The following is a 14,223-nucleotide window of genomic DNA, read 5'->3' on the forward strand; positions in this document are numbered from 1 at the left end:
CCTATGTTCATGGTTAAAGCGAGGCTGTACCGTAAAGAGCTGTGATTCTCTTCACAAGAAATGACTGGACTGACTCCTAACTGAGTCATCCGAGCCAACCACGTCTCCGCAGGAGCTTGGCCAAGAGCTGACGTTCCGTAATTGCATTAACTGGCAAGCTAATTTAATAACCTAAGACAACACTCACATTTGGCCTTTCAGGCATCAAATATGTGAAGAGAGATGTCTAGAAATCTAAAGGCAAACCAAATGGCTCTTGAAAAAGCTCATTAAACGTCCAAATGTTTTTAATTCCTGGAATAGCTAACCGATCAGCTCTCTCCTTCTCCTTGGCTCCAGTTACAACCAAAGTGCCTCCGGCCCAGGCAGCACACAGGACAGACGTCCTCCATCTCTGTGGTCACCTCACAAGTCTGCAGAGTAGCCCAGATGGTGTGGCTCAGTGGCTGAACGCCGACCTATGAACCAGGAGGTCACGGTTCGATTCCTGGTCACATGCCCAGGTCCCCGCGGGCTCCATCCCTAGTGGGAGGAGGGGCAAGGGTGTGTGTGCAGGAGGTAGCCGGTCAATGATTCTCTTTCATCACTGATGTTTCTGTCTCTCTCTCCCTCTCCCTTCCTCTCTGAAATCATTAAAAAGGCCTATTTTTTTTAAGTCTGCAGAGTAAAAAGGACTCCCCTAGAATCCTCATTGCTTCCCAGGGGTGCCAGTGACTTCCCAATTCACTGTCCCAACCCAGACACTTTGAAAGTGCACAGAGGCACTATTCATAACTGCAGGGAGCAATGGGTGGGGACTGGGCTGTCCCGAGTGCACTGGAATGAGTAATCATCCTAATTAGGGAGTAAATGGAGCAAAAGTGCCCGTTCTATCGGGGCCCTACCCAAGAGGACTGGCTTCCAGGAAGACTGGCTTTGGTTCGGAGAATCCGGGTCCCAGGGTCCTGTCGGGATTCGCTCATCCACTGAGAGGTTCTGACCCCCCCTTCCCCCACCCTCGCACAGGCCTGGAATGAGGGCAGAGGCCAAACTACAAGATTACCTCGTGGAGAGAGAAGGTCATTTAAACAACTCTCCAGGCTGCACTCAGAACCACGAAAGAATCCACATTTCACCTTCTATGTGTATAGGTGTGTGCCTGACATGCAGCATAAACGTCTCACACACACGAGCTCTGCTTTAAATACTACTGCTTTAAAACATTACGAAAATAGGGTTAGAATTAGAAATAAAAACTATCATTTGCCTCACTATAGAGCTCTCAGAATTTGGGGGGGTCACTAGCCCTGCTTTCTGATTTTAAAAATGAGCATGCCTCCCTGGCTGGCATGCTCAGTGGTTAGTGTCAACTGCGCACCAGAGGGTCTCAGGTTTGATTCCAGGTCAAGGACATGTACCTGGGTTGCAGGTTCGATCCCCTGCCCTGGTTGGGGCACATGGGAGAGGCAACCAATTGCTGTTTTTCTCTCTCTCTCTCTCCTCTTCCCTTCCATCTGCTCTCTCTTAAAAAAAAAAAAATTAATGGAGAAGATATCCTCTGGTGATGATTAATAAAATAAAATTTAAAAATGCAACATCCCAAGGTCCAGAGAGAAAAGCAAACTATATAGGACCACAAAGTGTCAGCACACACAGCAGTATTAATACACACACCAGCCCCAGGACACAGTGTCAGCACACACAACAGTGTTAACACACACACCAGCCCCAGGACACACAGGTCAGCACACACAGCAGTGTTAACACACACACCAGCCCCAGGACACACAGGTCAGCACACACAACAGTGTTAACACACACACCAGCCCCAGGACACAGGGTCAGTACCAGCATGCCCTTCATGGCTCAGTCCCCAGCCATCTATGTAGCCCTCAAGGCCGTTAGAAAGTTCCTTTCAGTAAAGAATTCTTCATCACCCTCACTTCCGAGCCAGTCTTTCCCTCTCCCCCCTTTCACAGGGGTCACGTTCTCCTTCACCTTGCTGCCCCCACGGGGCCGCAGTCCTACTCCGTGCTGGGACCTTTGATGGAAAGGTGCTTTCTAGATTTCTGCATTCTCTGCGTCTCCCTCCCAATCTCCTCCGCTGCAAACGGCCAGCCACGCCGGCAGCCCCCCGGGGCGGCGGGGGGAGCAGCAGAGGCAGGGACCGCCCTGCGCAGTCCAGCGCAAGTGGCGGAGCTGCGTTCTCGTAGGCTCTGAACCGCTATGTCCTATGGCTGGGCAGCATCGCCCCAGCTGAACTGCGGATGAAGCTCAAGTCCCCCCAGAACGGTTCCACATTTTATCGCTCATGTAGGGCTTAATACACAACAGACCCCTGGTGACAAACTGAAAATTGCCACCAGTAGCGGAGGGAGAAGGCGCGGGACGTGCTGGCAGCTGTCCTAAGGGAGCACGAGCCTGTGCCTGGCAGAGCGCAGGGCCTCCGAGCCCGCTGAGAAAAGCAGGCGGAAGACAAAGTCCCCAACAGCAGCCCCTCGGGACATGAGAGGTCGCCCCAAGGAGCCAAGAGCTCCCCATAACGGAGCGTCCTGCCAGCCCCCAGAAAAGCCTTCGTGACCCACTGCTGTGGATTCTGAAACACTCAAAGCGGCAACTGCTACAAGAGAAGTCTGCCGCGTCAGTCATGGGACAACGGCCTTGATTTTTGTGGTCAAAACGGCAACCAGAACGGTGCTCCTCTGGGAGCTTCGGCCTGTCCCGCGAACCCAGGGCGGGCTTTGCGTTCTGCTTTGGGGTTTGCAGGGACCTGGGGAGGCAGAGCAGACAGCAGGGACAAGGGGAGGCAAGCCCCACCAAGACTCTCAATTTAAAGGAGCGCAGGGCCGAGACTGGTTTGGCTCAGTGGATAGAGCGTCGGTCTGTGGACTGGAAGGTCCCAGGTTCGATTCCGGTCAAAGGGCATGTACCTTGGTTGCAGGCACATCCCCCGGTGGGGGGTGTGCAGGAGGCAGCTGGTCGATGTCTCTCTTTCATCGATGTTTCTAGCTCTCTATCCCTCTCCCTTCCTCTCTGTGAAAAATCAATAAAATATATTTTTAAAAAAAATAAAATTAAAGGAGCGCAGGGCTCGCAGAACAGCCTCGTGGGACAGGGAGCTGTGTGCTCTCAGGGCCAGCGCCTTCCTGCCACCCGCACGGTCAGCTGGGCCAGGGCGGGAGCAGCTCCTCAGCCAGCGCCTGAGAAGCCACACATTCTACGTTAGAGAACGCGATTCTCCATCACGTACGAGGTGGGCCGCCCACCCCCGGTAACTTCAAGCCTCACCATCCAAGTCAGCAGTTCTCAGCCTTGGTGCCAAGCAGGGCCCCTGCTCCTCATTTCCCTCCCCAACTTCGAAAAATGCATTCTACCAAGCCCTGCTGGTCACCCCGGGCAGACTGACCACTGGAAAACGCACATTTCTCTTATGCGTTAGATATTGAGAAGAGCTTTAGATCCCCATCACTAATGCTTGGTGACTGGTGAGATTCTGGAGGCCCCAAGATCTGAACCACGAAACCCCGATTGCAGGACGCTGATTGAAAGCTGTTTGTGTCCCCCAAGAAAGGGCTGGAGAATCCGAGACGGAGAGAGGCGTCTTCAGGCCAAACAAGCCACACTGCTTTACGCCTCGACTCCGTCTCACCCTGCACTTGGCCTGAGCGGACACACGAGGGTAACCTGTGACCTCGGACGACCAGAACAGCCTCGCAGAAGCCCCAGCTCTGCCGGCAGGAGGGTGTGCTGGCTCTGGCAGCCCAGGGACCCGCGGGGCCTTCGCTGCATTCGGCAGGCGCTCACCTCCTCAGGCCGGCTCAGCACGTGTCCCTCGGGGCCCGTGATGCCCAGGTCCAGGATCCGCTGCTGCTCCTGCGACGTGTAAAGAAAGCCAGGCCGTCAGAGATCGCTGTGTGTGTACACGGGCATGTGTGTGTCTCTGTGTGGGACCGCAGGTGGCTCTGACTGCTAGGGACCTGGGTAGTTACTCAGGCAAGACGTAAAAATGGTGCTGCTGACCACCTGGCCCTCACGCCAAGACCCCACGAAGAGAAAGGCTCACTGCCCGATTCCCAGCCCTGCCTGAGCTCTGACAGGCCACTCGCAGCCTCCCAAATGCACGCAACTGCTCCCCGGGATGCTAAGGGTAAAATGTCTGCATGTGGGGGTCCATGGCCACCCCACACAGACAGCTGCCTCCCAGCACGGAGAGACTCCCCGTCTCTGGAAAGGGAGCAGGCTGTGTGTCCCACGGAACACACCAAGAGGCGCCCGCGGCCCGCGCTGCAGTGAGACCAGCACAGCACCCAGATGGCTCCGTCAGGTCCCCTGCTTTTCCTCCCGGGGCTGAGCTACAGAAGTCATCGCTTCTCAAGCCTGCCTCCCGCCCTGCGGCTCATGCAGAAGGCAATGATGGACAGGAAGGCGCAGTACCTCTGCGATGATGTCGCCGTTCTCTGCGTGGACTTGGGCGATGGCTCCAATGTCCCGGATCACGCTCAGTACTTCATAGATCTGAGGAGGGAGTTGGGGTCAGAGACAGGGACCTCCAGCTTCCTGTTCACCGGCACAACCCTGTCCCCGACGGCCACAGGCGCCAGAAATGGCACCCATCTCCTCGGGGCTTCTACAAGCTGGTGTTTTTACGGATCCGGAGGGCAACGCTTCTGGTCGCGTGTGGCAGAGCGGAACCTCCAGTAATTAGCAGAGGCAGAGTAACCAAACAGGATGTGAACTGGGAGTAAGAGCTCAGAGGAGACGCCAGGCCCCGCGCACACCCCTCAGCCACGCTGCCCGGCGGCGTGCTGACTGCAGAGCCGGGTAGAATGCCAGGCTTGGTTCACACCCTCCCTAAAGGTGAAGTTAGAGCCAGGACTTGATCCACCAGCCATTCCCCCCTGAAGCTAAGGGATGCGCATACACTTGAGGCAGCTTTCAAGACAACAGCCGTGGCCCAGTGTACCGAATGCCAATGAACTGCTCAGAAAAGCCCACTTTTCTTACCTGGGAATCCGTCAGCTGGAAGCGATCTTTGAAAGCCATGTACACGAGGAAGGAATTTACCCCTGGAGGACAGACAAAATAGACAGACAAAATGCATGACTATAAGACGCCATCCAAATAACCTGGAAGGGAATAAAAAAGTTACAATATTGTGTATATGTGGATTATATACATTGTAGGCAAAAGTAGGTTTACAGTTGTTGGTATGGAAAAAGACATACAGGATATGATTTTTACATTATTCCAATAGCTTATTAACTCTGTGTATCCTGTACTCACAACTAGAAACCTACTTTTGCCCCCTCCCCCACCCCACCCACCCCCAACCCCATGCAGAGAGAAAGAGAGACAGGTGGAGACGCAGAGAGAATGATAAAGCAAATGAGGTAAAATATAAACAAGAGGTGAATCTGGGAATAAGGTGTGAAAGTTCTTTTTAGTATTCTTACAATTTTCCTCTAAGCTTAAAACTACATCAAAATTAAAAGTTGCTGTTATTTGTACACCCACGCAAACACACAGCAGCAGCATTCCAATACCAAAGAGTGGAAGCAACCCAAGTGTGCACTGACAGATGAATGGACAAACGCAATGTGGCACAGCCATCTAATGGCGTATTACTCAGGCTCAAGCAGGATAGCAAGAAGCTAGGAAAACTCCTTGGCAAGTAAAGTGGGGACACTGACTGACAGCTGAACAAACTGGCCGAGCAATTCGGAGCAGATACAGAAGGTCACTTCCTAAAGATAACACCTAGGTCTTGGTTGTACTTCAGCTCCAGGCCCAGAAAAGCAGCAAACCCAGGTGGGTGACACCAGGACCAGCTGCAATGACTAATGAGCCCTGTCCTGGCACTGGCCAATCAGTGGAGGCCACGACCCTGACGGAGCACACCCGGAAAAGCTGATGAATATTCTATTGAGATCTTCCCCTAAGATCTGCCCTAAACCCTCAAAACAAAGGAGCCAGCCCGCCCTCTGGGAGTTCCTTCCTCCTCCACCTCCCCCACAGGCGTGCATCTCCTAAACTCTAAGAGTCCCCAAGAGATTTGCGACCAGGGGAGCAATGGGCAGGGGCAGCACATCCCGGGTTAACCCCCTGAACCTGTCCCCTTTTCTCCGACTTTGCAGTGAGCTGACTGCAGCCCCACCCCAGCTCATTTCTTTCCTGTAACGTTTTTAGGGAATCGAAGCAGCCCCGCATAGGCTCCCGCCTGCTGCTTCTACTCTAAACCTTTCCTGTTCACTGTCCCCAGATTTAATACACATACTCTCACCATCACCTGGAGTCCTGCTGTGAAATCTTTTTTGCATGAAGTCAAGAACCCACATACTACCAGTGCCCGAGGCAGACCCAGTCCGGGCCGGTCCTTTCCGGTAACATTCTGACACATGCCACAACACGGATCAACCCTGAGGATATTATGCTCCGTGAAATGAGCCAGTCACAAAAAAGAAAAATACTGCAGGATTCCACAAATTCATAGAGACAGAAAGTAGAATGGCAGAGAATGGGGGTTGCCAAGGGCTGGCGGGGGAGGGAGAATGGGGAATTATGGTTTAATGAGGACAGAGTTTCCGTTTGGAAAGGTGAAAAGTTCCAGGGGAGGGTGGTGGGGATGGTTGCTCAACAATGCGAATGTACGTAATGCCACCAAACAGTACACTTACAGTGATTAAGGTGGTAAATTTTGTTATGCTGTATTGTACCGCAATTAAAAGTTAAAAAGTTTTCCCCAACTGTTGTGACTTTAACAAGGCAATGAAATAGAAGACCTTATTGATGAAGATCTATAATAAAAGTCTTTTCTGTGGTAAACAGACTGCCCTCCATGCTGACTTTTAAGAAAAAGGTCCTTGAGTGTGACAAGCATATGTTGCAGTTCTCATCCTGGTAATTTTAGAGTTCTTGCCTCCCTAATTCGAGAACAAATATCCCTGCCCAAATGGCAAACAACTGTACTGACAACCTCATAACCTTGGAGCTTAACCCAGGGGTGCTGGCTGCAGTGCTGTGAGCTGCCTAAGTTCAAGCCTCAGGACATCTCAGCCCTTCTCTGTTGCCAGGCAACAGTTGTTATGGTAACTCTCTTGGTTGAGTTAGACTAGACTCATTTATAAGTATCAAAAGTTAAATCTTGGCATTCTCAAAAGTGAGAAAGATCAAGGGTTAGCTACTTCCTTTTAGGTTGGGCCTTCATCGTAGAAAGAATCTTAGGATATCTAGTACAATACCCTCCTGTGAGAGTCTTTTTTTTTTTTTTTAATTGAGAGTCAGAAAATTTAAGTGATTTGCCCAAGGTCACACAGCTAATTTGTGGAAGAGCAAAGCAATAAACCCAAGACTCTAGATTTCCATTTTGGGCTTCTTCTACCATGTCTCTGGAAATCTACCATATCTACGTCTAGCAATTTCCCTCCTGCCATTTTATTCACAGCTCATGGGACTTCTGAGCTTAGAAATCTCCGAACTCGAAAGCAATAGATGCTTCCCCAACAGTTAAGATCCAATGAGGTCTACATGTGACCCAGGAGTTGAATCTAGTCTACAGCCAAGTTTAAGGGGTCCCTGCAAGACGATGTAATTTGGCAACACCACCCAAAACCCCCAAGTTTCCTGTGGATAACAGGGTCCCGGGGCATTTTGAGGTAGTCAAGATCTCTCCAGCCTCCCTGGAAACCTTTCAGAACCCAATCCTTGGAATCCTACTCCCCAAAATAGTCCTATGGATCAACAGACCCCTTAGGTTGTCCCACGGCCTCCTCACCCTCAAGTCTGTCCTGGTTCTTCCGGGTTTGCAGGAAGAAGCTGCTCAAGTCCTCTACCCAGGTCCCAGGCACTCTCCTGCGACTGCCCAGAATCCTCACTGGCTCATCACTCTCGTAGCCTCAACTCCCCAGCCTGGCTTGGGCACATGGTTCCCTCAAACCAATAAGCTGCAAGCAGTTGTTACGTAAGAGCAGGGCCCTGGAATAAGGCTCAGGTTCTCATATCAATGAAAGCTTCTTTGGCTGCCCTGGGTTTGGCCACCTCCAATCAGCATGAGCTGCAGCCGGAGCCCTGTCTCTCACAGGCCCGGGGTGAGACCCAAAAGGGATCTATTAAGTACCATTCACAGAGCTTGTCTCCACAGGGCTGTGCCAGCTCATGACCTGAGGGTGCTGGGTCCACGCAACCTACCGTGATCCTTCACCAGGGCCTCCATCTCCTCTTGGATGCCCTTGTGCCACTCGGTGATGTCCACGTGCAGAGAGTAGTCGCAGCAGGACTTGCTGTCGGCCCATTCCCTCCACTGGTCGAAGGCAGCCAGCAGGCTTGTCCCAGGCTCTGGCACGACATGGTCAACTAGAAAAGAACAGATATTTGTCATCATCAACAAAAGCCTCCAGGGCCACAGGCCAACAGCTGTTTTCCCATTTCAACCCTGAACAAGCCTTCTTGGTTTCAAAGTCGAGATGGTGATCTCTACAATCAGCTTCTAATAATCCACTTAAACCAGGTGACTACCCAAGAGGGAGAAAGCAGAAACTTGGCATGGCATGGTCACTCTAGTGAAACCACGCATGAACTGCCCAGATCTGATTTCCCAGCTCAAAGCCCCTGAAAGGACACACCTGGGGCACATTTCTTGGACAATGAGTCATTATGGACAATGGCAGTGTCAAATGGCCAGCCCGAGCTGCCAAACCCTTCCTTGTGTTAATAGCTGCTTGTGAGACGCCCCCCACCAGACAGCAAGGAACTTGAAGTTGCTGGACCCCAGCCACACAGACAGAGCCTTTTAAAAGATCCCCGGCGTATCCACTCTCTCATCACCACTCGTATTTCTGCAGCATAATACCACTTTGTAAATTAAGGGAGAGCTTTCATCAGAAGAGTTCAAAGTGTTTTAAAACTGTGGTCATTGTTATATTATTATTGAGCTCGGCAGATATGGAGAGAGAGGACTCTGGAGTCAAGCTGACCTGAGGTTTTGGGTAAGCTACTTAACCTCCACTACCCCAAGTTTCTGTGCGGGTTTAAAATAGGGGTACTTCGAACCATATACATTTGCCGTGAAGATTAATTGGGACAGCGTATCAACCTTAAGTCACTCCCCTATTTAAATCTGCCAATGGCTTCCTCTTGCTCTTCAGATAAAGACTAAAGTCCCCAACAAGGTCTGCATGCTCCTGCCCAGCTCGGCCATGACTGCCTCCACCACATCACCTTGGAGCATCGCCCCCTCCCACGCTGCTCTCACTTCCTGAAATATCAGCCTGCTCCCTTCTGCCATGGGGCCCTTGCACATGTTGTGTCTCCTAGGGGTTGGAGAGCTTTCACCCAGTTAACATGGCAACAGGAAGTTTACTGGATCTATTATTACTCATCTTCCATGCAGAGACACTAAATTTCAAAATGAAATGACTTGTCCAAGGTCAAATCAAACTTGTGCAGCAAAGAAGATGAAGCCCAGGACTCCTGATGCCCTTAAGCAATGAATCATGCTTCTAAATAAAATGTCAGATTTTCTACACCCAGGTAAGCAGTTCTCAGCTAAGAAAATGCCAGCCCAAGCAATGCTAGTGAGCTCAGGTTTCTGAAATGGATCAAATCTTGCAGATGCTGCTAAACTGGAATCAACTGAGCTTGGCTCTGTATGTCTCAAAAATGTGGGCAGCCTGGGGCAGGGGAAGGGGGGACGGGGCGGGTTGGAGGGGGTCAATGGTGGGAAAAAGGGGACAAAGGTAATACTTTCAACGATAAAGAATTATAAAAAAAAAAAATGTGGGCATCGAAGCTGAATTTTCTTTTGACAATATTTACTTTTTATAAGTAGTAGTAAATGCAATTAAATGGGTACATACATAGCTGGCACTGTAATACAAGGTTGTCTAATGGAAGCAATGAAGATGTGTGTACTTCTAATACAATCGTTCCATCTGTAAAATGCTAACAGAAACCCTGACAAAACAATCCCAGTATCTGTTCTTGTGTTTCCCTGCTTGGGAAGGAGGGCGGTGAGCAGTTTGGACAGAATCTCCCTATTCACGCCCCACACCCCTGGCTTCATCTCTATCCCTCCTCCAAACCACTCTTCCTCAGCAGCCAGAAGGATCCTAAACCTCTCATCCGGTCCTGTCATTCCCTGATTAAATCCTTCAGTAGCTGGCCACCATCTTCAGAGGAAACATTCAAGCTCCTCCCCTGGGCCCTGTGCATCCAGTCCTGTCTCATCCCCCACCCCCACCCCCACCCCTGCATTCTCTCTGCCACCTGTTCCCGGCTCTCCACCATCAGGCCACCCCAGCTGTTTTCCAGCCCCTGACCAGTCCAACCCCTCCCAAACTCCAGGCCTTTGCACAAGCAGTACCCTCTCTGGAAATCCATTCCCCCTTGCTCTTTAGTCAGGCATCTCCTCCTCCTCATGGGGCTAAATGTCACCATCCCAGGGCCCATTCCCATTTGCAGGCATTTCTGTATCAGTTTCCATAATTTACTATCTAACTGCCCACACCTGGTTTCACACGCCATCACAGCAGGGAATAAGGGCCTGGATACAGTAAGTGCTCAATAAATGTTTTCAGCAAATGAAGGACTGTTCCCCCCAACCTTGCAAGACCAGGTCAAACAGAAGGAAGTGTTCTCCTGGGAACACATCCGGATTTTCCTGTTCAACCCCAAGAGTGTGTAAGAACATCCTCAAACTCAGGGTATATGAAAGTTATCTTGAGAGCTTATTAAAGCACAGGTCCCTGGCCATCACCCCAGGGTTTCAGGTTCTGTGGGTCTGGACTGGGACCTGAGAAATTGCATCTACACTAATAAAAGAGAAAGATGCAAATTGACTGTACCTTCGTGACACCCACCAGCCAATCAGGAGTCTGTATGCAAATTAACCCAACAAAGATGGTGGGTTAATTTGCATATGCAGGTGCCAAGTGGCCGGGGGCGGGGTGGGACACTTGCGTCATCACCATGGTGACAACGCAGGCATTCTGCACCGCCCCAGCAGCTCCGGGCCTCTGGGCAGCAAGGGAAGGTGGAAAGGTGGCTCCGGCCTGAGGAAAGGCAGTGCCGGCAGCCAGGGGAAGGAAGGCCCATTCTTGCACGAGTCATTGTGCATTGAGCCTCTAGTTTTTAATAAGCTCCCTGGGAGCTAATGAGTCTGCCTCCGACCACCTGAACATCACTAAGGGGAGGTCGTTTCCCATTTACTTCTCCTGCACCTCTATTCACTTGTGCCCGTTTCATGGCACACAACAGCATTATCACTTTCACACACAGCGCGGTCCCCTGCTGTCATACTGTGGCTCCCCTCCCTGTCCACAAACACTCCTATAGTTGTGAGCCCCTGAAAACTCAGGACAGACAAAGCTGAGGGCTTCAGGGAAGTAAACACATTCCTCCGGGAGCTCATGACACTCAAGAAATGTGTCCAAGGAAAGCTCCCACATGTTTTCCCACAGTTCTCCTTCCGTAGAAGCTCTCCTGGGAAGAGCTGGCCCAGGCACAGGGCAGAAGGTCATGCTCACTTCCGGAGGGAGCAGATCCCCATTGCCTTCCCTAGGGTGACTTCTAGGCTATCTGTCCCTATGAGCCGGCTTCTGCCTTGCAGCTGACTCCTCCCACTCGTGTAAGACGTGAGGGAAAGCTCGCCAGCCCAGCCTCCACATCCCCCCTCCCCCACCCCGCCCCCGGCAGTGAACAGAACACGGACTTGGGTTCAATGGGCCCCGAGTTCAATTCGGATTCTTGCAGCAGCACTCTCTTACTGCACACGTTGTCTCTGGGAAACTCTATTTCTTCATATATAAAGCATGGGCATGAAGCCACCTGGTGGGCAGGGCGGCAAGAAGTAAAAGCACCTGGCAAAACGGCTGCCAGTTTTCAGGCCCCGGGTGAGCAATGGGAAACGCCACTGTGGGTCGGCAGCAAGCCCGTGAGTCTGGTTTATGAGGGAGCCATCAACCTGCCCCAGGACAGTGGCCTGAGTTCAGGCGCGACAACCAGTGTCCAGAAGTGCTTTTATCTAGAAGACACCAGCTATTTCCAAAGGACTGTTATTACTTCTCTTAAAACTGTCAGAAGACCCTAAGTTCCTAACAGCTTTATTGAGATGTAATTCCCACACTATACAATTCACCCAGTAACACGGAACCATTCATCGGGGTTCAGTCTAGTCACAGAGTTGTGCAACCAGCACCACAATCTATTTGTAGAGCATCGCCCACAAAAGGGGAATTACCCGAAGAGGAAGCCCCGGGCCGTGAGCAGCCTGCCCCTGCCAGTCCCGGCTGCAGGCAACCACTGATTTGCTTTCTGACTCTGTAGCGTTGCCTGTTCAGGAAATTTCATACAAATGGAATCATACAAGATGTGGTCTCTTGTGTCTGGCTCCCCTCAGCATCGTGTTTTCACGGTTTGTCCATGTTGTGGCGTGTGTCAGCATTTCCTTCCTTTCTACTGCCTTGAGCGGTCCTGGAATCCTACTTTTTGTTTGCTGGATATTGCAAGGTGTTAGACACAGAGCAAACAGGATGCTCCTTGGGATTTGTGGCATTTAAAGGACCCTGGCTTCTTACAACTTCTGTTTTGAGGTAATTGTAGATACACATGCAGTTGTAGGAAATGATACAGTGAGACCCTCAGACCCTGCACCCACGGTCCCCCAGGGGTAACATCCTGCCCGACTTTGGAACATTATCACAACCAGGAGGCCGACAAGACCCCAAGGTTTTAAAAAGCCAGCAAAGCAGTTGGTCTATCTGGTCAGCTCTCAAGGGGCCCTTTTTATTTAAAACACAGATGCTAAAAAGTCATCACCGCTGTCCCTGCCGTGGAATTGCAGCGGCTGAGTGGGAACCACATTCTGTGGGAACGTTGGCGTGGGGTTAAGCATGTGGGGCAGAAAGAAGGGGGGTGGGGTGGGAACTCCCTCCCACTAGGCGCCCACCTCCACGGCTCCAAAGCCTCACACAGTCACACACAGGGGCTGTTCTAGGAACTCCTGTAAGTCAGCACACACACCTCCCTCGCTCCCTGGGCATTCACTCCATCAGAAGCGCCCATGTCCTGTCTCCCATTCCAGGATCATCACTGCCTCATTCTGTAGTCCCCCACTTACCAGCAGCCTCTCCCCTTTCATCTTAGGTAAATGAGCAGATCTGAATTCAGAGCAAACCATCAAGGAGATGGCAGCACACACCACCGCTGGCTTATCCGTGGCCCTCCCACGCTGGCATCTATTCAGCAAAATGCCAGCGACCCATTCAACAGGGAAGGGCTTTGTTGGTGCGAGATAAGAGCCCTGGGGAGCCCGGCCTGCCAGTTGGGAGAACCTGGTTTTATTCTGGAAAAAGGCAGGAAAGGAAGAGAAAGCACCTGTCCCTGGGAACATGCAGAGAACCTGCAGGAGGGGTGGGTTCAGATGTGTGAGTGTCTGGCCAGTTCTGCCCCTTACTCATCGCGTGGCTTTGGACTAGATCAGTGGTCGGCAAACCACGGCTCGCGAGCCACATGCGGCTCTTTGGCCCCTTGAGTGTTCTAACGCCACTTCTTCAAAATAGACTCGCCCAGGCCGAAAACCGACTTCTGCGCATGGGCCACGAAGTTTCAATCGCACTGTATGTGCGCGCCCGCACGTGGTATTTTGTGGAAGAGCCACACTCAAGGGGCCAAAGGCCGCATGTGGCTCGCAAGCCGCGGTTTGCCAACCACTGGACTATAGATGTTCAACCTCAGTGGCCTTCAGATTCCCCATCTGTAAAATGGGGTTAATATAATACTAGTGCCTTGCCCACAGGATTCCAGCGAGGGAAAGTGAGTTAGTATGGGAGCTACTTTGAAGAGTGCCTGCTACAGGACGTGTTCAACACACACCAGCAGGGAGACACAGTTACACCCTTTACGCGGGGAGCCGTCATCGTGTGAAGGAAGCATCCAGGTGCCTCTACAGCACAGGCTGGCGGGGATCACGCCTTGCCTTGCGCAAACACAGCTGACCCTTGAGCATCGCGGGTTTAAACTGCGCAGGTCCACTTATACGTGGATTTTTTCAATAAACACTAAGTATTTTCTCTTCCTTATGATCATCTTAACACTTTCTTTCCTTTAGCTTCATTGTAAGAATTACATTATATAATACATAGTAGAGGCCCAGTGCATGAAATTCGTGCGCTCTTTGGGGGGGGGGGGTTCCTCAGCCCAGCCTGGAACCCTCTTGCAGTCCGTGAGCCTTCGGGGGATGTCTAACTGCCA

General features: G+C 51.5%; 1 protein-coding gene across 3 annotated transcripts in view; it reads right to left on the reverse strand.

Annotated features, from left to right (window-relative positions):
* DPYSL2 (dihydropyrimidinase like 2) overlaps window positions 1-14,223 on the reverse strand; it is a 112,226-nt gene that overhangs the window by 21,909 nt on the left and 76,094 nt on the right. For all 3 annotated transcript variants that reach the window (XM_008151450.3, XM_054717203.1, XM_008151451.3), the window contains exons 4-7: window positions 8,164-8,328; window positions 4,984-5,045; window positions 4,414-4,494; window positions 3,784-3,852 (exon numbers count right to left, since the gene is read on the reverse strand). In XM_008151450.3, the coding sequence (XP_008149672.1) occupies window positions 3,784-3,852; window positions 4,414-4,494; window positions 4,984-5,045; window positions 8,164-8,328 (377 nt within the window). The remainder of the gene's footprint in view (window positions 1-3,783; window positions 3,853-4,413; window positions 4,495-4,983; window positions 5,046-8,163; window positions 8,329-14,223) is intronic.

Source organism: Eptesicus fuscus, chromosome 6 (genome assembly GCF_027574615.1).
Source record: "Eptesicus fuscus isolate TK198812 chromosome 6, DD_ASM_mEF_20220401, whole genome shotgun sequence".
Classification (NCBI taxonomy): Eukaryota; Metazoa; Chordata; class Mammalia; order Chiroptera; family Vespertilionidae; genus Eptesicus; species Eptesicus fuscus.